Consider the following 24,683-nt stretch of genomic DNA (forward strand, 5'->3'; position numbering starts at 1 on the left):
CGCTACCTGTCATTCATCTTATCCTCTGAAGCAATAACTAAAGATCCCGGAGGTTAAAAAAAAAATCGTTTGATAATAACATCTTTCATCTTTCTCATAAGAAAGGATGGTGCCTGGGTTTGTATGTTGTATGCGCAAAATTTTTTTAGTTGCTGTTGGCGTAGAGCGGATCAATGGAGGTGCACTGGGCGGCTGCGCGCAGCGCATAAACGATTTATTTGTTCAAACGGTTTATACTTCTCGAACGATTCATTCGTTCAAATGATTTATAAGTTTTGATACGAACTATTTATCTAAAATTATATTTGTGTTTTGGGGATAAAAAAGGAAAACATTGGGGTTATATATGTGTTAAAAAAATTACAACTAAAGAAACAGCTAAAAATAATAAGTAATATTTTTGTGGTGGACCATAGGCCCGCCTTTTTTCTAGTAATACAAAAAAAATTATTTTAATAGAAAAATTTTTAAATTGTAAATATTTAAATTTTGTTAAAAATATTTATTTAACCGTAAAATGTTTGTTACATTAAAAATTACACATTGAATTAATATTACATTTAAAATAAGTAACATAACGATAAGTAATATTATTTATTAAGTAATATTACATTAAAAATATTAGATTTTTATGGCTTCGCTCAATTTGGATTTCGGATGCCGATAACGACTTCTTCAGCCCCAGTAAGTGGAAATTTTAAATTCTGATCCAAAATTTTCTAACTGTAATCGATTGATTAACGTAATTTAAGTAAAAAAAAATTGTGTTAGATGAAAATTTATATAATTTAACGTTTAAGTAAAAGAAAATAACATTTTTCTTTCGCTCAATCTTCATCTCGGGTACCGATATCGTTTTCTTTAGACCTAGTAAAAGAAGTTAATTTTGAAATGTGATGACAAAATTTTCTGATTATTATCGATTAATTATCCTAAATTATGTAAAAACTATTTTAGAAAAAAATTATTGAAATATAAAGATTATTTTTATAAAAATAACATCTCTATTGATTCGCTCCGTGTGGGTTCTTAAATCCAATCTCGATTTCGGTCAGGCATGGCATTTTCATACGCACTACAAACCATTCATCTCATCCTCTGAAGCAATACCTAACGGTGGTCCCGGAGGTTAAACCAAAAAAAAAAAAAAAAATATCAAAAAATCGCGATTTCGGACGGGGAGATCTGTTTGAGTAGACAACCCCCCGTGGGCTATGCTTTGTTTTGTTCTGGATCCGACCCGGAGGATAAGGTGAAAAAAAATCTCGATTTCTTCGTAACAGATAAATGTGAATTTTAAAGTTTGTGTAAAAGGATTCTAATTGTTATCAATTGCTTAATATAAATTAAGTAAAATCGAATTGTATTAATCAATAAATGTTGAAATTTTAAGGTGATTTTAAATAAAATATATTATATTTTTATTGTTTCTCTCAGTGTAAAACTCAGATGATGATCACCATTTCTTCAGACCTTATAAGTGTAAATTTTAAACTGTGATGAAAATTTTCTAATTATTAACGATTTATTAAAGTTATTTAAATAGTTCTCCCTGTTCATAAATTATTGTGAATAATTGGTTCTTTCATTCTGGAGATATCAAATAAAAACAGACAAGGTATATATTATATACGTACGCGCGTTCTTTCGGAAATTTTCAATGCTAACTTGAAAATTAAAGTTGGATTTGGGTGTCTGAAAACTTCAAAAATTTTCGAATATTCCGAAATGAAAAATTAGATTCGATTACCATTCTTTCCCTTATATAATATATAGCATAAGTGTTCAGTATCATTAATTATGGAGCTGGGAAAGTACAAATTTCATCCGTATTAACAGTTAAACAACTGTTATAAATTGATATTACCAATTTTTCACGAAAATTGTAAGTATAACAATTTTTTCTTATTTCTTTTCTAGTAATTTATAATAACAGTATTGTAAACCGCATGTAAATTTATTAACCTGTACTTATTTTTAAATTTATGTTATATATATTTTTTTTAATCACTACATTTCAAGTGTACTTACAAATTTAAAAATAGCATGCAGGTTAATAAACTCACATGCAAACAATTACGTCGATATCATATACAAAATAGTAGCCAAGGTTTCATAAACGCTATAATTAATATTTTCAAATAATATTATTCATTTACACGAAAGAAATTAACAGAGGAATATGGCCATTTTATACTGGGTAATATGGAAACAGCTCTCTACTGGATATCTGAAAGGTATTTAGAGGCAGAAAGAAATGGGGTTCTACATAGTTAAAAAAATCTGCATTATGTTAGGTTTTTACTTTTTGTCCGCCTATTTGACCCCGCCATATTGAATCAAACTTACTTTTTTTTTTTTAAATAGGAAGGTGGATATATGACAATTATTTCAATTTAAAATTTTACAAGAAAAACAATAAAATGAGGTAAAAACCCGCAGCATGAACAATTTTATTACATTTCACAATCATAATGCGTACAATAACGAACTTTAAACAGTGCTATATTAATCACAATAAATAATAATTAACAACACCACAAATTAAACGGCTTTATTTACTGATATTACTTACTTTATTACAATATTTATTTTAAAATTTTAAATAAATATTTTCGATCGTAATTACGAATGAAATAAATTTTAAAAGCATACCGTTCTTTAATAAATGTTGAAAATGCTTTTCCTCTTCATCTTGGCTGTGTGTTAACCTCAAGTAATTTTCGTTAATAACTTGTCATAACATGTCCGGTGGTTCACGAGCAGATTCGTCAATTATTTTTTCTTTTTGATTCGTTAATGTCTGCCGGTATTTTTTTTTTGTAAACGTTATGTCTTTGGTACTCCCAAAATTAATCCAGAGGAGACAGGTATGGGTACCTGGTAGGCCATTCTATGACTTCTCTTCGACCTATTCAGCGATTTGGAAAATTGTTTATTTAAAATTTGTCGTGCCCTTAAATAATGAGGTGGTGCTCCATTTTGCTGAAACCATACCTTATTATTTAATTCTTGTCCAATATTTTCCTGGATATTTGGTAAACTTCTATCGGCTAACAAGTTGCAGTAAGTATTTCCTGTTAGAATGTCATCTAAAATAAAAGGCCCTACAAAAAAATAACCGACGATTCTCGCCCAAACGTTCACTTTGTGAGGGTGCTTTGTATAAGCTTTCAACATCTAGAATGATTATAGCTCCAATGTCGATAGTTTTGCTTTTTCAAATGCCCATTTAACATAAAAGTCGCTTCACTGACAAATATTATTGAATTAGAAAAAATTGCTAATAATAATAATAGTAATAGTAATAATTTTTGCTTTATAATATCACAATCAACTCTTCAATCAAAATCATCTACAAAAGTTCTTGCAGCAGATGTAGCTTATAAGGGTGAAATTTATTTGTTTTAAGAATTTTTTGAATCGAATAATAACTGGTGTCATGTTACACAACAGCTTTCCGAATCGATGAATAAGGGTCTTTAACAAAGGTCTGCAATACATCTAATGACTGCTTTAGCTGTGACAGTTCCTTGATCTACCGGTGCGAAAACGATTCTTAACAGAACCGGTTTCTTCAAATCTCTGTACTGTTTTGATCACAATCGATTTACTTATTGGTTATCTGTTTGGAAATTTATTATTAAATAAATCACATATGTCTTGTAAAGGGCGAGCTCTGTCACCACACCGTACATCATCAAAAGAGCTATTCTTTCGTTTTCACTTTTAAAGACGGCATTGTTATTTGAAGATTTAATATTTAATAAAACTAAAAAATGAACTAGGAAATTGATAATAAAACTTTCACCAAAAAACAAATTTGAACCGCTAAATTTACAACTTAATTTTTACTAGCACAATCAAATTTTACCATTACAAGTATGTTGACGTAAAAAGGTGAAATGAGGAGTTAACAAGTTGCGTTCTTTCAAAGTAATATAAATTGCATTTTTGTAAATTAACAACTGATTTATTCAACTAAATTTTTAATACACTTTGAAATTAAATATTTCCTTAGTGATTGGCTGATTTGTTTCATTTACGATTAGTAACAAATATCAGCTGATATTAACACTGGAAGGTAATTCTTATTTAGAAAATAATATCACTTGATATAGCCGTATAAATTGTTGTTAATTATTAGTTATTGATTATTATTATCATCAATATTATAGCATTATTTAAAGTTCATTATTGTATGCATTATGAATGTAAAGTGCAATAAAATTTTTCACGCAGATCGTTTTATTGTTAATACGATTTTTCCGTCATTGCAATTTTGAATGCTTATAAATCGATAACGAAGGGATTTACAGAAAAATAGGTTTCACCTTTATTTTTCTTGTTTTTTTGTTTTTTTGTCTTCAGTCATTTGACTGGTTTGATGCAGCTCTCCAAGATTCCCTATCTAGTGCTAGTCGTTTCATTTCAGTATACCCTCCACATCCTACATCCCCAACAATTTGTTTTACATACTCCAAACGTGGCCTGCCTACACAATTTTTCCCTTCTACCTGTCTTTCCAATATTAAAGCGACTATTCCAGGATGCCTTAGTATGTGGCCTATAAGTCTGTCTCTTCTTTTAACTATATTTTTCCAAATGCTTCTTTCTTCATCTATTTGCCGCAATACCGCTTCATTTGTCACTTTATCCACCCATCTGATTTTTAACATTCTCCTATAGCACCACATTTCAAAAGCTTCTAATCTTTTCTTCTCAGATACTCCGATTGTCTAAGTTTCACTTCCATATAAAGCGACACTCCAAACATACACTTTCAAAAATCTTTTCCTGAGATTTAAATTAATTTTTGATGTAAACAAATTATATTTCTTACTGAAGGCTCGTTTAGCTTGTGCTATTCGGCATTTTATATCGCTCCTGCTTCGTCCATCTTTAGTAATTTTACTTCCCAAATAACAAAATTCTTTTACCTCCATAATCTTTTCTCCTCCTATTTTCACATTCAGCAGTCCATCTTTGTTATTTCTACTACATTTCATTACTTTTGTTTTGTTCTTATTTATCAGCAAATCGTAGCATCTTTATCTTTTCACCTTGTACTGTTACTGCTACTTCAAACCATGATGCGGATTTTTTTTTTTAGTATGGAGAATCCCCATTTCTTTCTGCCTCCAATTACCTCTCAGGTATGCAGTATAAAACTGATTCCATACTTAAATTTCACTCTGTGTAATCAATTAATTATAATTTCTTGTTTGTAATACATTTGTAATTTTTTTTTAAATAAAAAAATTGTATAATTCATTCATTATTTTTCATAAGAAAAATAATGAATGAGTTATTCTATGAGTTATTCTATGAGTTATATTCTACTACTTGAGTTTTGTTGATTTCAATTTTTTTTAAATAATAATAATGTATCAGACAGTACATGAATTCCCGGGCCGGTTAAATCTGCAGGAGACGGCTGACTGAGGGAGCCCAGACAGGATCAGTGATCCGGGAGAGAAGCCCAACCATCTCTGACCGCACCTTGCGAGATATTGACTGGAGTCACTTCATTCATGGAAATTTGAAATTACACGATTTCTGTGGTAGAGGATCCTTATCCAGGAGAGCCTTTGTCTTCACGAGCGAAACGAAGGAAGAGCGTTGAATTTAATGAGTTTCGTATACTGACAAGGAAGATGGAACTAAGTTTCGATTAATGTGTAGTGAAGCGTTGCCAAAATATTTGGTGATAAAGAGGAAAGAAGGAGATTTTACTAAAATTAATTCTTTTAGAATTGGTCGATGGATCATAGAAGCTCCAGGAGGATCTTTTAAGGAGACAAGGAAGACTGCTATGTCACTATTTGTTGAAACCGTCAAAGATCCACAATCATCACACCTTTCAAAGTCAAGACTGGACTTTTAGACATTGAGGTTATACCGCATGTTACGTTAACTACTTCAAGGGGAGTAATTATGTGCAGGGATTTACTGAACTGTACCAAAGACGAAATTGTAGAGGAACTCTACGGACAATGTTAAATATCAATGTAATTGGCAAGTTGTTACTTGTCGGTGACTGAACATACGACAAAATGGAGAATTTGTACATTCTGCGTCGCATATCTTGTCCTTTAACAAACCCAAGTACCCCGAAAAAAATAATGGCTGTCTTTCATAGACTATGATATTCTTCCATTGATCTCTCCATTCCATTACGCTGTTTTGGATGTCAGAAATTTGGACATACAGCGGCACAATGCACTAGGAAATATATCTGTCCTTGTCAACACAAGGACAGATATATTTGCTAGTTATTCGGACGGTGATTCCCGTCACCCTGACGGGTCAGGGATGTACCCATTACATCGATTCACCTCCGATCAAAATCTCTCTCTTTTTCTATTTAGCCTCCGCAACCACTGTAAGGTATTATTACTTCAGAGGATGACATGTGTGAATGTAAATAAAGTGTAATCTTGTACATTCTCAGGTCGAACATTCCTTAGATGTGTGGTTACTTGAAACCCAACTACCAAAGAACACCGATATCCACAATATAGCATTCCAATCAAGATCTGTCGAAAGTGTTGTGTTTAACGACCGATTTTCTTTTTACTATTCCATCTACTATTTCTTTATTTTATATTACGTTTTTACTGTTTAAATAACAAAATTCTGTAACTTCTTCTATTTTAATATCGTTCCTTTTTACCCTTCTTTCGTTTGTTTCTCTCTTTTTTTTAACTTAGTAAGTATATTTGAAAAAAAAAATTAAATTAAATATAAAAATTACCACTAATTATATAAATCCTTGATAACTTTGTCTTATACTTCTTAGTGCATGTGGTTTATAAAGAATACGTTTATATATTAATGTGATAACAGTAATTTAAGTTGACGATAAATCCTTGGAAGCGTCTGTAAAGGACTGACGGTTGAATTAGTTTTACGGTTCAAAATTGATTAAACCTTACTCTAGATTAGACTAAAATTACGTTTATTCGATCACATAACAGAACTGATTTCCGATATTATCGTTTGATTTAATATTCAAATCTACTGAGAATAGCGGTAATTTAAGAAACGACCAGAAAACAAAAGATATATATTCTCTATAATTTATTAACAGCTTCAGGAGTTCTTCCAGTATCACAGCAATAAGAAAAACCAGAAATGATAGTCTAAGAAAATAATTTACACCTTTCTGTCTGAAATAATATAAACATTATGGAAATCAAAGACGTAAGAAGGAAAAATAAAAAAATAAATTGTTTTAAAAAATAACAAATGTTTATTTATTTCTTATATCAGTCATATTATTTATATTATGAAAGAACAAAAATAACTGTTATTACGATCGATCATAATCTTCTTCTAAAAATAATTTATTTTTTAATCGAATTAATTTTAGGCTATAGGTAAAACTTAGATTAATGTAATATTATACAATAAATGAAATTATAGTACAAAATAATAAGTGTATTTAATTATATTATATATTTATTTATATTATACATGTAATGTTTAAAAGATACAAATTTACGTAATATAATGATTGTAAAGTACACGACATTAAGGCTTTTACTTTCTTTTTAAATAATATACTATTTAAAATAAAAAACAAAAAAACATGAAACTGAATGTATTCACTGATATTTAAGAGCTAATATAAATTATCTTATATATTCTTAATTCATAAATAAAAGTCACAAATTTTTTTTCATTTTGTTTTTTAAAAAACAGCTCAAATTTTTTTTTAAATTTATGCCGCATCTACAGTAATTATGCTTTTTTCTTTCTCTTTCTTGTTTAACCTCCGGGAATTACCGTTCAGGTATTACTTCAGAGAATGAATGAGGATGATATGTATGAGTGTAAATGAAGTGCAGTCATGTACAGTCTCAGTTCGACCATTCCTGAGATGTGTGGTTAATTGAAACCCAACCACCAAAGAACACCGGTATCCACGATCTAGTATTCAAATCCGTATAAAAGTAGCTACCTTAACTAGGACTTGAACGCTGGAACTCTCGACTTCCAAATCAGCTGATTTGGGATGACGCGTTCACCACTAGACCAACCCGGTGGGTCACAGTAATTATGCTGCTGAAAGTTACGTAAAATAATTAAAGAAAGTTAGCACAATAATTAAATAACGATTTAAATTTTTCTACATCTCTAACAATTGCCTTTCAATAATAAATGTAATGGCAAACCAATTATTATTTTATTTTAGGTCATTTTATTAATCTACTAATTATGTGTTACCGACACATTTGGACTGTTTTTTGAATTACTCTCAGTTTTAAATATTCAAGGTATATAGTGTTGCATTATAAAGAAATATTAACAACTCAGATTAGAAAATAACATAATATATATATAATTATTTATTCATACATTATTATTATTATTATAACTTAATTATTTACAAAGTATAAAAAAAAGACATAATCATAGTAATAATTTGGTTTAAAGAATCACACATCTATATTCCTTCAAAACTAATTAATTAAATTAATTATTATAATTAACAGTACATACAAATATTACAATAATCGATTATAATATAATGATTATAATTTCTTATATGCTAAATTATATTTAAAAAAAAAAAAACAAAAACATAATAAATTAGGACTAGACATTCAAAAGGAATTAATAAATATATTACTTTTGTTTACTCATGTATCATTTAAAAAATTATTAAATTTTTAAATTAAAAAAAAATCAAAGTAAGTAGAAACTTGACTAATTGAGGTATTGATTTACCGAATCGTAATTTTTTTTCGGGCCGGTAAATTAGTCTTCTAATCCGTAAGCTTTCGCACAATTCAGAAGTCAGTCCGTTCCATTTAACTACCCAGACGTCGGCCGAATTGTTCTTGGGGTTAACTGTGAGATCCGGCTATCGAATTATACGGGTAACAGGAAGGTTCAAATATAACAGAAACATTTCCACTGTAGAAGGAAATATCACAGTTCTCTTTGCATAACCACCTTTGTCGGTTATTTTATAATAAGCGATGCTCACAGTTGTTTGTGTTTTATAATTTAATTCGAAGTTAAATATTGAATATTTTGTATAGCAGTTTATTAGATTCGATTAATTTTTGTAACCGGTGTGTGATTTTTTTTATACGTTATGTAATTTGAATGTAATCGTCGGATTTAATAAAAAAAGAACTAAAATTATAATTGTTTAGTATATTTTCTAACGTCTCAAAGTCAAATGCAGCACAATTCGGAATAAGTTTAAAAGCTCTCGATTCCACTATCCATCTGAAAAAGGAGAGGAGGCATTCTGTCAAATAAATGAGCGGCAAAAAAAGAAATATTATTAAAATAGATGACGTATTGCCAGCTAGGTTATCTAAATTAGATCCTCAAAATCATTTCATGATATTTCAAAATATAATGGTCGACTCCGATGGTGAAATTCACGATTCGACTTTATGCCAGAGGTCGGAAAGCAAGACGTCCGTTGCAAAATCAGCTCTTAACAGAAAATGTGAAAAAAGGAAGTACAACTGGAAAAGAAATATACTAATTGACATTTAAAGCTCGGTTAAATAGGATTTTTTCCAACAAAACCTGTTTCATTTTAGAAGGGAAAACTCCGTAATTTGTTTGAAGGTCAGATGAATAATTTAGTTTTTTGGTCGGTGAAATAACCGATAAAAAATGTTTTTGAGAATGTTTTTTTTTTTTTGTAAGACCATATTTTCTTTTACATCATGATAAATAAATAAATATATATAATGTTAATTTTGAAAAACAATTCTATATCTTGTAGAAAGAAAACCTTGAGCGTTTTTCAGCAAGCGGTCATTCTTTTAAAGCGCTAAAATATGTTTATGAGTGACAATAGTATCCCTTTGTTAGATCGGTCAGGAAACTCGCTCGATCTAAACTCTATTTAGAATTTATTGGCCTTACGCAAGAGGGAAATGAGGAAGCTAGATTCTGTATAACAAAGGAGAAAATGATTAATTGTGAAATCCGTATACGATTTAGGGGTGAACATTTTAAAGTACAATGTGTAAAATTAATTCAGTCCATGTTTAAAAGAGTGAAATAGGAGATAAAATATAAAAGCGGACAATCACCACCGTTTCGTAAGTATTTCATACTAACAAAATTGTGTAATTTTAACTCATGTAAGTAAAATATAACAATTTGCTCAAATTTAAGAATTTTTCCATTAATCTGTACAACATTTAACCATTAAAATTACACATTTAATTTTACAACTGTTTTTATTAGAACTGATCGGAGATAATTATATCGTAATCGTTTTAGCATCATATATATATGAACGAACCCAAACGAATTTTCTTTTGAGAAGAAATTTTTTTCATTGTAAAAAGTAAGATTCATGAAATAGTTTGAAATATTTTATTTAATTTTTTAAAATAGTTTAATACTATTAATTTAGTTTCGATCAACTGAAGTTTCCAAAAAAAAAATCAAAACAGCCCATTGAATTACGTCCCTATATTTAATCCTACTTTTAAAATCAAGTTCCTACTCTTACTAGATACACTCAATTTATTTTTTTATTATAAAATATAAATTTAATTAATTTTTATATATTCATCATAAATTATATTAAAAATGGTTAATTTATGTAGTTATTTGATTAAATTTTGTTAGGTAATAATTCATAAATCATTTAATGAATAAGTAATTAATTAATAAATAATTGATAATATATTTTTTAAGCTAGGTTTTACATAATTTATTTACAAAAAAAAAAGTAAAAGATATATATACAAAAATTATTTTCTTTACGTTTCTTAAACATTAACACGCTATATATTAGGTTTAATAGATTATATGAAGGGGTATTGACAGTCAATTCTTAAATCATATTTTTATTTATTTATTTTTTTATAAACTTAGTTAATGATACATTTAAAAAAAGTAATCCTATAGTTATTTACAATAGCTACATAATGCCAGATGAATGAATTTTTTTTCTGGATCAGCAAAAATAAACACAAACATTTTGTTGTTCTCAATTATAGTCGGCGCTTAGTAACGGCGAGCTTGAAGTGGCGATGATTACTACCCAACGTAAATTGTATCATATTTATGCTACTAAGAAATCATGGTGCCAGTGTTTCAGAGAACAGTAGTAGAGTAGTGACGTGGGGTTGATCATCCAAGCTCGCCGTTACGTGGCGGCTACTGTTTTTGATTATTAAGATTTATTATTTTCGAACAAAGTAGTTTTTTTAGTTAAAGTTCCATTTTTTTTCCTCAATAATAATTATAATTACAATCGGCTCTCCTGCGGAGCCATAAGTAAGTTTCCTGACAAAACCACGTGATAAGAAGATCCTTAAGGAACCCCCAAAATAAATAATACACAATAAACAGTTGCAAGAAAACTTAATGTCAAATATAAAATTTCAAGTTCAAAGTTCCATTTGAATATTTAAATGAACTAGAACATTCTTTTTGTTAATAGAGATTTAGGAATCGAGTAATAAAATGGATTTTATATATATATATATATATATATATATATATATATATATATATATATATATATATATAATAGTAAAAGATAGAGAAAATGTTTTGTAAGGAATTGTATCAATAGGTGTCAGTTGCTATATTACTGTAGGCTGTAGTCATAGCGACAAGCCACCATTGACTATGATTGTTCAAAACTTAGCGTTGTCGATTTATCATGTAATGATTACCATCTCTTCATGCAGTTACTCACTAAAGAAATTTCGACAATGTTTCCTCCCCTTATAAAAATAGTTAAATTGAACGTTTGAATGACTACGGTTTATTAAACATGGCCCGGCTTTCTGATTTACTGTTTAAAATAATGGAAATAAATGTATATTCGATTCACACTGCAGTGGTGTGAGATATTGATTCTTGATATGAGTTCAGCAGTAGGCGTATTTCTGTAAGTTTGTATTCTTTAAAAACTTATATCTGTTAAATTTTTACAACTCACAAAAATTAATTAAAACATTTTAATTAATATGTAAATAAAATTTATATTATAAATCCAATTTATAATTACCAAAGTTTGAAATTTAAATAAAGTTTTATTAACATAATAATTATGTTTACTTAATACATATTACTGACCTTGTTAAGGTCAGTAATTGATAAAATTATCATAATAATTTATGATAATAATTAACATAACAATTTTTGTTATTTTACTTTACTCATAATTTAAAACTTACTACGCATGACAAAATATTAAAACGTTTATATAGAAAAAAAAGAAAAGATTCTTGAGAGCATATATATATATATATATATGTGTATATAATTTATTAACAATAATGCTTACTTTGTATTTTAAAGGTTATAAAAATGTTTATTATTATTTTTTCGTAATAATCATCCGTGAAGCGTTTGATATGGTTGTAAAAATGACGTTTACAACCGGTGATAACTCACTTGATGTTTTAATTTAATGGTACTGCTTAACATCAATGTTATAAATAATACGTATCATTTACATGACGATGAGTAGAAACCGGATTATATGTAACATAAAAAGCTTAAAATATGCATGAAAAGTATCAATATATGCAACTTTAACAAATAAAAAATAGTAATTTTTAGTTTTTTATTTCAAAATCAGCATACAATTAGTAAGTAGTTGAATAATATATCGATAAATTCCATAATTAACGATTATTTAACATTTTGTTACTTTTGTAAACATAAACAGTCAGAGGTACTGTTTCGCGACTGCTAAATGCGCTCTAAGAGCTAATTACAGCTCTATACAGCTAATAGGTTAAGTCGGCTACAACGTAAGATTTCATTTAATAAAAAGCTATCCTACCGAAAAAAATATTGTAAATATAGCGAAAATATGCATCATCACTAGATTTTAAGGAAAAATATGCAATAATCAGTGAGAATGGGCTTAGTATGCAAATGCATATAATCCGGTCTCTAACGATCAGTTTCATCCGATTGTAAGTTATGTAAACGTAAAACTGGTTGGTATTTGTCCATTTGACAACACTTGTATTCTTATACAAAATTTTAAGATTTCTTAAAAATTGTGGAACTTTAACAAAAATATTGCCACAAGGATCATCGTAAATAGTTGTAATGTATTAGTTTATCTCTTCACAATCAATGAAATCCTCCGGCCAAGATAGAGAAACTCTATCTAAGTGACGTAATATTCAGGTCATGTTATAAGTTGCTGTTTTTGGTAAGAACTATTTTTATTGTTCCCACTTTGTTGTAATTTCATTATAGTCAATAATGACGGTAAACCTGAAACATAAAAATTAAAAAATTAAATTTTTTTACGTTAATATGACATAAAATATATTATTTAACTGGCAGACTCGGCAATGCTTCGCTATTGCTAGATTTGAGTATATATATATATAGATTAAATGAACACAATTGAAAGATTGATAAAACATTAACAAAATGAACATTACGGAAGTTCACAAAATTTAACCTGTGATTTTCCCTTTTCCCTATCATTCCCCGTTTTCAATTTTAATTTGAACCACATTCCCTTCCATTTCCCCATTCCTCCTTTTATTTTTCCTCCTTTCCCCTTTTCCCCTTATATTATTTTTTCATTTCCCCTTCATCCCTTTTACCTTTTCCGATTTTTCCCTATCTCCCTTTATGCCCGCGTAAGTCGGTCCAGTACTTTTTCGTCTTTGGCGGACACACATATCGGAAACGTAATGGAATCGTAAAATATTTAGTATAGCGTGTGTTGCTTTTACATCCAACAGATAGCGCTGTTTATTAAAAAAAAATCATGTTTTTACCTGTTACAGGTGTGACATCTTAGATATATAAATACTAGGTATATAAAAACACGCGCATATTCGAATGCAACGTTGTGTCATAATTTCAAAGCAATCGGTGAAGAACTTTTGGAGATTTAAGATTTTGAACAAACGAACATTATTTACTTTTTTATTTATATAGTAATGGGGTTTGGAAGAGAAAAACAAATCGTACTTCCCTTAATAGGCACAGTATCGAATCAGTTTAAAGTGGTTGTTACCTCTGATAGTAATCCATTACTGGTAGTAGCATTAAAATAAGATTAAATATATACAATATTATACATTTTATCTTATTTATTATTTTATGAATTTTTTTGTTGTAAATAAGGGATATTTCATATAATCGTGAAAATAAATACTCATGTATTACAAATCTAAAATTAGGCAGAAATAAATCAACAGTTTAGTATATTACAGTTCACTATTTTTTAATTAATTTGGCCATAGGGTTTTTTTTTGGAAATTTTGAAAGATAACATTATTTTTCTTTACTACTATTTTATTTTTTGTAAGTTTAATATTTTAAAAGTACATCAAAATTAACATTTAAAAAAAAATGTTTTTTTAAAAAATTTACCATTTTTTATTAACATTCTGTAATTATTTAATAAACGAAGTATAAAAAATCCCTTTCGGCACACCGAAAGACGGAGGAAGATTTCATCGATGCTAAGTAGGGGATAAAAAAGATTTCCAACTTAAAGTTAAGAAAAACTTCAAATTTACTCAATACGAAAATGGTTGCATGTGAAAAACATTTTCACATGTTTAGCATACAAGTCCCATCTTCTTACAATTCCAGCAACATTTTGGTCATTCCTTACCGTAAGGGTTGGTCATATCAAAAATTGTGTCAGACAAAAGTTTTAGGTAATGTTTAGAGAACTAACAACCACTTTAAACTGATTCGATGCTGTGCCCATTAAGGGAACTATGATTTGTTTTTCTCTTCGAAACTCCATTTTTTCCAGTCCCTGGGCCAATGGTTCGTTATATCAAAAAACTTTTCTTAGATAAGTTTTAGGCCTTTACCTAAAGAATAGTAGGAACTTTAAATGAATTCGATATTTTACTTAATAAGAAAGTTATAGGGATATTTTTTTTTCGAAAAAGCCCCCATTTCCACCTCCATGGTCCAATTTTTCCCATTGACGAACTCGACCGAGAATTTGGGTCGTTATATTTTATGTATAAATTTGAACGTGATAGGCACAAAATTACGGCAGTTATCGTGTCCACAAGAAATTGAAATATATATATATATATATATACATATAAATGTGTTTTTAAACATTTAATATGCCAGTGGTTTTGGGGTCTGAGGGATGTGAAACGCGAAGATATGTCGAAATTTTCCGGAAGTCGAATCATGGTACCCATTACAATAGGTAGCTTTCTTATGAAATCTACCTATAAAAAATGAATAAAGCATTAAAAATATGTTTGAAATTACTAAGCGTGATCCTACATAACATACATGAATCGATAAAATTTGATTAGTAAGTAATATTCAGATAATGTGATTTACCTCCTGCTGTGAAAATTAAAATTAGTTTTATTGCAACAAGATATCAGAAATAATTGTAATGCTTTAATAACATTAATAAACTTTTTAGTAAAATTTTTAACCAGTTTCTAATGTAAAATTTTATTATACTCAATTCAAAAATGCGACCAGAATTTTTCCATCGTCCATATGTTTTATATGATAACGTTTTTGAAAACGGAATTTTACATATATTTTAGGGGTAAATATGCACATAAAAGGGTATTTAAATATTTCCAACAGTGGGCGGGATATAAACATAAAATTACGTAGGCGATTACGAAGGCGAAATTACGTAGGCCATTAGCTGTATATTCATATTGATTAATTTACTATAGGTTCTGACATATCAGCACAGGCAGTCTTTGAGCATAAAGTTATGTTAAATAAGTATGCCAAAGAAGTGTGTAAATGAACCGGATAATCTTTGTTAGGTGATTTGATGTTTAAAAAAGAACAACGAAGTTTGACACGCAGTGTTAAAAAATGTTATATATTAATGTGCCGTAAAGGTACAGACCGATATAAAAACTGAGCCCCTCACACTTGGTGTTCGACCTGCATGAATGACTGGGCTTAAGGATAAACGGCACATGAGTTTTGCCACACCGATGGTGCGGAGTGAATCACAAGACCGTTTGTCAAACTTTTGCATTATAAAGATGAAAGGAGTAAGTAGTAAACTTAAATACGTCACTACGTATTTAAGCAGCCAAATTTACCGTATACTATGAGGGCCTTGCATCATGGTGAGGATTTACTTGTCTTCCCGTGAATTTCGTCTGATAACTCAAGGTGAACTAAACGGCCTTAGAGATTACAGGCAGAGGCAAGATGAAAATAAGGAAAAGATCCGGAACCGGTGAGCCGACCTGCCATGCCGGACGTACTGCTACTAGGTGGGAGAATGATTAGTCACAAGGACATCCCCTGGGCTGATTAATACTGGATTGTTGAGCCGGACCAGGGAAGCAGGAGGACAAATAAAAAAAAAAAGAAGTGAATTAATCGAAGATGTTTGGAATTTGAACTTGTCAAAGAAACAAGCCGGGATCTATGCTGAAAGGCAGGAATCTTCCCCTTACCATTTTAGTAACCATTTCTTTCATAATCACCAGGAAGACCTTCAAGATTTATATTCTCAAGAAAATGAAACCGTTCATTGTACTGTTCCAATATTTCTGTTATGAATGCATTTCTTCATGAACATAACTGTACAAACTAGTACATAACTGTTCATTGATTCTTGGAAAACTAGCTTAAAGGTGGTCCTTTTAAACAGTAGCAAAAAACTTCCCTTTTTGTAGTTAGCTAATGCAACTAGCATGAAAGAAACATAGACAGTATGAAAATTTTGTTATAATAAAATTCCGTACAATAAGTACTGTTGGACTGAATATTTAGATTTAAAAGTAAATGCGTTATTATCTAAACGGTTTGTAACTGGAATACACCAATTTTTTTTTTTTGTTGTACAAATGGGACAGCAGGGACAAGACAAATCATTATATCAGGAAGGAATGACTAAAGCGTGTAGCACTTTTGCCAGGATAGATAAATGTTGTACATCCCCTTCCAGTTAATTCGTAAATGATTCTTCTACCGCCATTCCTTGTAAAATTAAAACTTTTCAAAAACTTGGTTAAAGCGATGGCATGGATAAAAATGATGATGGATTTCATCATTTGAAAAAAAAACTTTCCTTGTTTTAGTAATGCTAAAATTAGATAAGGAATTTTTTGAAGTTTCCAAATTAGAATTTTAATTACAGTTGATAATTCGAAACATTGTTAAGGAAAGTCAAAAAGCCAACTTGAAGGTCATTTAAGATTATTGTAGAAAACCTTTTAAAAAATCTTAAACCCCTCGAATACTTGACATTTTGAGTGAATTATTACATCCTGACCCCATAGGGGAAGACACCAACCATATGACAGTTGCGGTCGCCACGCCACCCCCTCCGTACATAGCTCTTATGAGCTTTACTGGAGGTCATCTTCAAACCTGGAGGTTTGAAGACTCGTTACACTCATGCAAATAAGGTTAAATAAGGTAACTGCAAATAAGGTTTGAAAACCTTGTTCTTGCCTCAGTCAGGATGCCACTCTGATGCGAATGCCACTTGTGACATTCCCATCGGTGTACTATCTCTAAAAATAAAAAATAAAAACAAAACACACCTCACGGTAGTCTAAAACTAAACTGAGTAAACAAAATATGGAAAGGAACTGAAATCCACTACCTACCCGAAGGCAAAAGAGTGATTTCAACACGCAATAACAAAAAACAAACCAACAACAAAAACCTAAAACTACAAAACAAACAAAAGAAGAACGCGGAAGGCTCAAGCGGTTCTCTAAATGCCCTTGGCAGTCCTTTCTTTTGCCAAATAACATATAAAATTCTCAACTATCATCCATTCAGCCAGGTTTCAACCTGGCTGAATGGAACCTGAAACCAGGTTCAACCAGGTTGAAACCGTGTCAATTGGTGAACCAATTGACACGGAGATCTAGCGCCGACCCGATAATATCGAGCCGACAAAGAGTCTCAGTACGTATAGACTCATACTTTGGACAGACATACAGAACATGATGTGTTCGCATTGGGAACACATCCCCGAGTCCACCAGGCCGAACCTCTGCAGCCTGTTCCGGAAAGCGCCATGACCAGAAAGATATTGCCTTACGTACTTATTCGGGCGTACCCAAGAGGCGCCCTGCAAACTAACATCAGGACATATGCGAATTATTACATTCATACAAACATATACAGTGTAATATGTCCCTAAAAATTCATTTCTTGGATTCATGTCTGGATTTTTTTCTGTACAATCTCGGTGCCGTCAATGACTATCACGAGGAACGCTTCCGCTAACATTTCTCGGTCGTGGAAAAGAGTATCAGCGACAGTGGAGTGTAAGAATTCTTGCAGATTATTGTTGGACGCTAAAGAGGGATCTTTCAAATTCCAAACACAAAAGGGAAACAATTACCTCACTTTACTTAAGTTGAATAGTGTCCTGCATGCATGTATGAGTAAATTCTTACATTTATTTCAATAGTACCTTCGCATCACAAAAAACAAACGGTGAAAAATGGACAAACTTTATTTATATATTTGAATTCAGTGAGAAACGTTCTATTAGGATCATATATTTTTTTATCGTGTCAAAAAAAAAATTAATTTTGTTTCTCGATGTAATTTTCCAATAAAAATTTGACAGTTCGATGTATATGTATTGGAATTAAATACAAATACATACCTTTCGGTTGATGATTATCACAAAGACTTTGATCGACTAGTTTATGATTGTGTTGTTTTATTCGCCATAAAATTAATATAAAACAAAATGCCAAAACAATGGTCGCTGCAGTTGCCGAAGATAATTCAAAAATTATAGGCGATGACCGTTCTAATACAGGCATTATTTTTCTTCTAGTATTTATTGATAATACTTCACTTCTTTGTCCTCCGACTATCTCTACCTGTCAAATAAAATAACAAATTGTTATTAAATTCATTATATATAAACTTATTTTCTATAAGCATTTTTTATTCAATATAAGTATGAAATGAAAATAAATGCTTACATTGGCTTGTTTTTTTAAATTTATTTACTATATATATATATATATATATATATATATATATATATATATATAAAACCACTTCAAAAATATTTAATATTAATGTACAGTTAAAAGAGATGTCTTGTTTGACACCAACTAAGGAGAATAACCGCAGCCAATCGAATGACATTTATAAAAAGGCGGGAACAGTAAACTCCACCTTAAAATTATCTGATTGTGTTGTAGCAAACAGGTCGAGTTACATCCGGTTTCCTAATATACTGAAATGTTATTATTACGCCCGTTAAAATATTCGATATCATAATTTTAAATTTTAAAAATTAAATCGACAACTAGGAATATCCGTATAAGGTTCGTGACCTCATATAATAATTGAGCATTTGTAAAATTCGTGGTCGAGAATTAATTTCCGCTTAATAAACCGCTAAGGTCCATCAGCGTTTAATATTTATTATATCTATGTACATTCTCGTCAGAAGTGTAATCTCATTTCTTGGGGCTTTCTTAAAAATCAGAACGAATTTTCAGTATACAAAACGTGCTATCAAATTATTTTATGCTGCCCGTAAATGTGAACTTTGTAGATCGATATTTAGTAAATTAAAGGTTTTATTTTATCCATGCGTATTATATTTATTAATGCGAAACCTACGTTAAAAATAATAATAATTTATTTAAAAAAATAAATAACTTATACTTCTTTAATCAAACAAATTTGAACCGTTTACGTTCAAATTCAACTCGATACTTAAAGTTAGTTTACAAAAAAAAGGGTCTTAAATTAATCGTTTTATTATGGTCTTTAATAAATTAACAAACCGTCTGAAAAATCTTTCTATTAATTTATTTAAAATGCAATTAAAAGATTCTATTTTGCTGAAAAAAATATACGTATATATATGGACAGAAATATATTTCTGTCTATGAATTTTTAAACAGTACAACCTTCATTTAACGTGCAAATAAATATATGCTGTAATAATTTTCGTTGATCCTTTTTGAATTATGATTTATTTGTTTACTTAATTAAAATATCTATATACTATTTTTTACTTCTTTGTACGAAGTAAAGGAAGTATTGTGATTATGAAAAATTTCGGTTTTCAGATTTCAATGGAAATATCCATTTTGACCATCCCTGAATCCATTTTGACTAGTTTCGGCGTGACGTCTTACGTACGTACGTATGTATCTTGCATAAATAAAAAACGATTAGCCGTAGGATGTTGAAATTTTGGATTTAGGACTGTTGTAACATCATGTTGTGCACCTCAACTTTTGATTATAATCGACTGGACCAAAAGTATCCAAAAACGCCCAAAATCCCCAAAAAATTGGATTTTGGACTTTTTCTTAACTGTAGAAATAAGTCATTGAAGATCTTCAACCATATATCATAAGCGGTACTTATTTTCATTGGTTCCAGAGTTGTAGATAAATAAAATTTTAATTAATTAAATATTTGGATCTTACAAGGGGAAGGCACACGGGTTCGAATCAGACATTCCGTTTTTTTAACTTTTTTTTTTAAATTTAAATATATTGATTTATTAATTACTAGCAGACCCGGCAATGCTTCGCTATTGCTAGATTTGCGTATATATATATATATATATATATATATATATAGATTAAACTAACACAATTGAAAGTTAGATAAAATATTAACAAAATGAACATGACGAAACTTCTCAAAATTTAACCTTTCCCTTTTACCCTTTCTCTCTTTTCCCCATTTCCCTTTTCCAATTTGAATTCTTATCATATCCACTTTCTCTTTTCTCCCTTTCTGTTTCCCCCATTTATGCTTTACCTCTACCCCTTTCCCCTTCATCTTTCCCCTTCCATTTCTTTTTCCTCGCTTTCCCATTTTCCCTGTCTTCCCTTTTTACCTTTTTCAATTTTTCCCTTTTCCAATTTTTTCCTCTTTTCCTTTTCCGATTTTTCCCTTCTCCCTTTTTCCCAGCGTGTAAATCGGTCCTTTAATTGTTTAGTCTATAGCGGACACACATATCGGAAACACTGAAATGGAATAGTAAAATATTTAGTATAGCGTGTGTTACTTTTACATCCAACAGATAGCGCTGTTTTTAAAAAAAAAAAAAACATGTTTTTAAAAATAAAAAATAGAAGTTATTAATGAAATAAAATTTTTCATACTTTTCATTTAAAAAAAAATGTGTAATTTAACAGACGTACAAGGAAGTCATGTGGTGTCCACATTAGATTTTTTATGTATGTATATTTCTAATATTTCATTTAGACTAAATGAGTATTTTCTGACGCTCTTAAAGGTTTTGTTTGATCCATACAAGTAAATGTTAAGTCAGTCATTTTTTTGTTACTCGTGAAGTTACACATTAACCCGTTCCAGACACGAGCTATATAATTTATTCTTATAAATCAATGGAGATAATATATTTATTTATGAAAGGATGATAAGAAAGAACAAGCTCCAATCAAAGCTAAATCAAAAGCATATACTTCTTCGTGGGATACTCTATATATATATACATACATGTATACAAACATATACAATAAAAATCCCTGCAGAATGATACTAGCATGTAAATAAATATTTTATTATTTTCGGTAAATATAACATATTGAATGTACCGACTTATTTGCCTGGATAGATTAAGGAAAACGTTGGTAAAACCTTATCAGGGCAGCAGTGTTTTTATTGAATTTCACGATTACAATTGTTTAATTTGATGGAGGTGAATATTTTATAATGTTTTCGTAATAAAATAATTAATGTTCTTTTAAAGAATAATTGCACTATAAAAAAACAACGATGAGTCAAAAAGTTTAATTTTCAAAGTATCGATCAACATGATTCATATTTATGGGCTTAAAACAATGATTTGATAGTCATTTTTGTTTCTTGAAAACTTGTTTTGATTTTTTGACAGAACCTCAAAATATTATACTTTTGACGGGAGAATATACATAAGTTTAGTAAATATTTAATAATGATGAAGTTATAGAATATTTTTCTGTAGAATTTGTTAAAACGACTGACTCAAGCAGATAATTAAAAATAAATATTACATTACATTTTACTTATTTATCTTTTTAAATTAATTTACTGTGTATTATGTTTTTTAAAACGGTTTTTATCTTGCAAAAAAGGATAAGAAAAATGTTATCTAATTAAAGAAAATAATCATTTCTTAATTAACAACTCTTATCCGATGCAATGAGTTATACTTTTAATAGTAATATTATAAATCAAACTTATTAGTTAATAAAATAAATCTACTATTTATCTTTGTTTGGTACAAGTTAATATGGTGTTTATATAAGTTATACACAGCGTAAAACAAAATACATTCGTTATAATCGGAACTAGATACATTTCTACTCTTGTCTGACCCCTTATTTAAACAGAATACGTTTCGCTGATAAGATACTAAACTAACAGGTTGTTAGACTAGCCGGCTATTAATCCACGATGTCAAGAAAGCTAAGTAAGAGATAGGCCGGTTTAAACATCTCCACTGTCCTTGTCCTTTCTCCTAGTATATACTATAGCTTATTTCGTGGAGAGTTAAGCCTTCACGATTCGCTAACCGATCAACAGTAAGAATTATTTATCAGCTAGATGTAAAAGATTCATGTTACTTGAATATAAGGAACTAGTATTTCACTTCGTATTTTATTTTATTTTAATAAGCGATTACTTGTGTGGAAACTACATTTTCTTTTCGAAAATTATTTACAAAAAATAATTTATTTATAAAAAAGTAATAAATACATTAATGCCTTCGTCTTTTGGCATAAAATACAGATTACATTATAAAAATATATATAAATAAATAAAATAGTTAATGAAGTATGGAAATGTTTAAATAATTTTTTCAACAGTTAATCGTACAAAAATTAAATTTAATAAATTCTTATACCTCAAAACTATCTATTGTTCAGAATAAGATCACTACATCTACAAGCCGCCAAGGAGTAACACAAAAATCTTAAACAGAGTTAGGTAAATGAAATGTCACACCTTATCATTTTAAAGAGTATTTTTTAACAATAGTTTTGGCGTCTGTACTCCTGATTAGAAAATAAACTTCCACTGAATTTATCAGGAACAAGAAATAAATATTAAAAATTAAAAAACATGACTGCAGAACAGAACATTGCTCTTTAAAATAGAATTATTAGTAATACAGAATAATTAAAGACCGTGCGAGTGACAATTTTGTATATAGTATATATATTTTTTTTGTTAATTTATATATATATATATAGTGTACGGACACTCCCGTTAAAGCAAGGATTCCAACGCGAGGTCATACATCTAAATCGGTTCAGCCGTTGAGCTGCTACGGTGGAACAAACGGGTATAATGCGTCATTAGTACTCCATCTCACCACCATGAGCGCTAGTGTAGCAAGACGTAAAGCTGCCGTAGTTGTCTTCTATGCTGAACGTCACAGGTGAGTGGTAGAATTAAATAAATGAATAATCATATTTAAAGTGTAAAAAAGTATTTAAAGTGGTCGCTAGTACCGCCACTTCCGCGCGAATTAAATACGGTATGCGCGAGCGCTTTAGTTAGAATCATTGAATTAAATAAACAAAAAATATTATGTTTAAATAAAATGGTAAATATTTTAAATTGTGTGTGTATGTGTGTGTAAGGCGTACAGAAAAAACCGCGTGGGGGGAAAGTCCTACAGCTGTGTTGTCGCGTTTTTTATTGTTTATATTTTGTTTTAGCATTAATTAAAAATATTTTGAACACCGGTCTGTCTGATTTAATTACGGAAATAATTTAACCGGTAAAAATTCTTCCTACACTAGTGTAAATACGAAAAAATTTATTTATTATTGTTATTATTATTTATTTATTTTGTAATTTACTTCAGATTAAGTGTCGACATAACCTACTTTTTTTAATAACGAAATTGTGCTTTTAAAAATTTTATAGGTAAAATAGCAAGTAATAAATTAATCACAAGTATATAAATGTAAAAAGTGTAGAATTTTTGTTTTGTTTTTCAGTTCATTAAAATGATAACTAAGGTGCTATACATACTTTTAATTAAAATCAATAAAACATTAAATAAAATCGGTTGAAGTGTTACTTTGCCACTACTATAAATACGAGTAATATGATAACGGTTTATTTTTATTTTTATAGCTGCAACATAAATAAAAAAACCCAGCTTAATTACCTGTTTGTTTTTCACACGGAAAATGACTGATTTTTACGCTTAAGGACCATCTTTTTTAACCTTTTTGTAATCGTTAATAAAAATATTTTTTCCTTATTGTATCAAAAGAAATAACGATGCCAAATTTCAGCATTCTAACAATTCCAGATATGAGAAATTTAATATAAATAAGCGAATGCTTTCCGGTCTGTCTAATGAATAAATGTATTGGGTACAAAAAACAACCAGTTTTATCAAGTTTTTAGCTTAAAATATTTTCAATGAAATTCTTAAAGTATTTTCATAATTTTCTAATTAATGTATTGGCTGAATTTTCTGTTTTAAGTCAACGAGTAAAAAGTATCTTCGAAAATCCGTACTTGGAGGAATTAAAACCAGGAAGCCCAAATTGTTTTTAACGTTATAACATATCTTTGGCAGTTATAATTTTTTCCTTAATTTGATTACAAATTTACGAAAGTTACAATGATTCTGTTAAACCAGTTTCAACATTTTAGGATCGATTTAAAGATGAAACCAAAAATATGTTTTGGATTTTTCATCTGTTTTAAAGTTTATATTACAAAAATGT

The 24,683-nt window shown here is 29.4% G+C and overlaps 1 protein-coding gene across 1 annotated transcript in view; it reads right to left on the reverse strand.

The window, feature by feature from the left end:
• Positions 1–12,257: 12,257 nt before the first annotated feature.
• LOC142331238 (uncharacterized) overlaps positions 12,258–24,683 on the reverse strand; it is a 369,144-nt gene continuing 356,718 nt past the window's right edge. The window contains exons 7-8 of the mRNA XM_075376992.1: positions 18,599–18,821; positions 12,258–13,245 (exon numbers count right to left, since the gene is read on the reverse strand). Of these exons, the coding sequence (XP_075233107.1) occupies positions 13,157–13,245; positions 18,599–18,821 (312 nt within the window). The 3' untranslated portion in view covers positions 12,258–13,156. The remainder of the gene's footprint in view (positions 13,246–18,598; positions 18,822–24,683) is intronic.

This window comes from Lycorma delicatula, chromosome 10 (genome assembly GCF_047948215.1).
Source record: "Lycorma delicatula isolate Av1 chromosome 10, ASM4794821v1, whole genome shotgun sequence".
Lineage (NCBI taxonomy): Eukaryota > Metazoa > Arthropoda > Insecta > Hemiptera > Fulgoridae > Lycorma > Lycorma delicatula.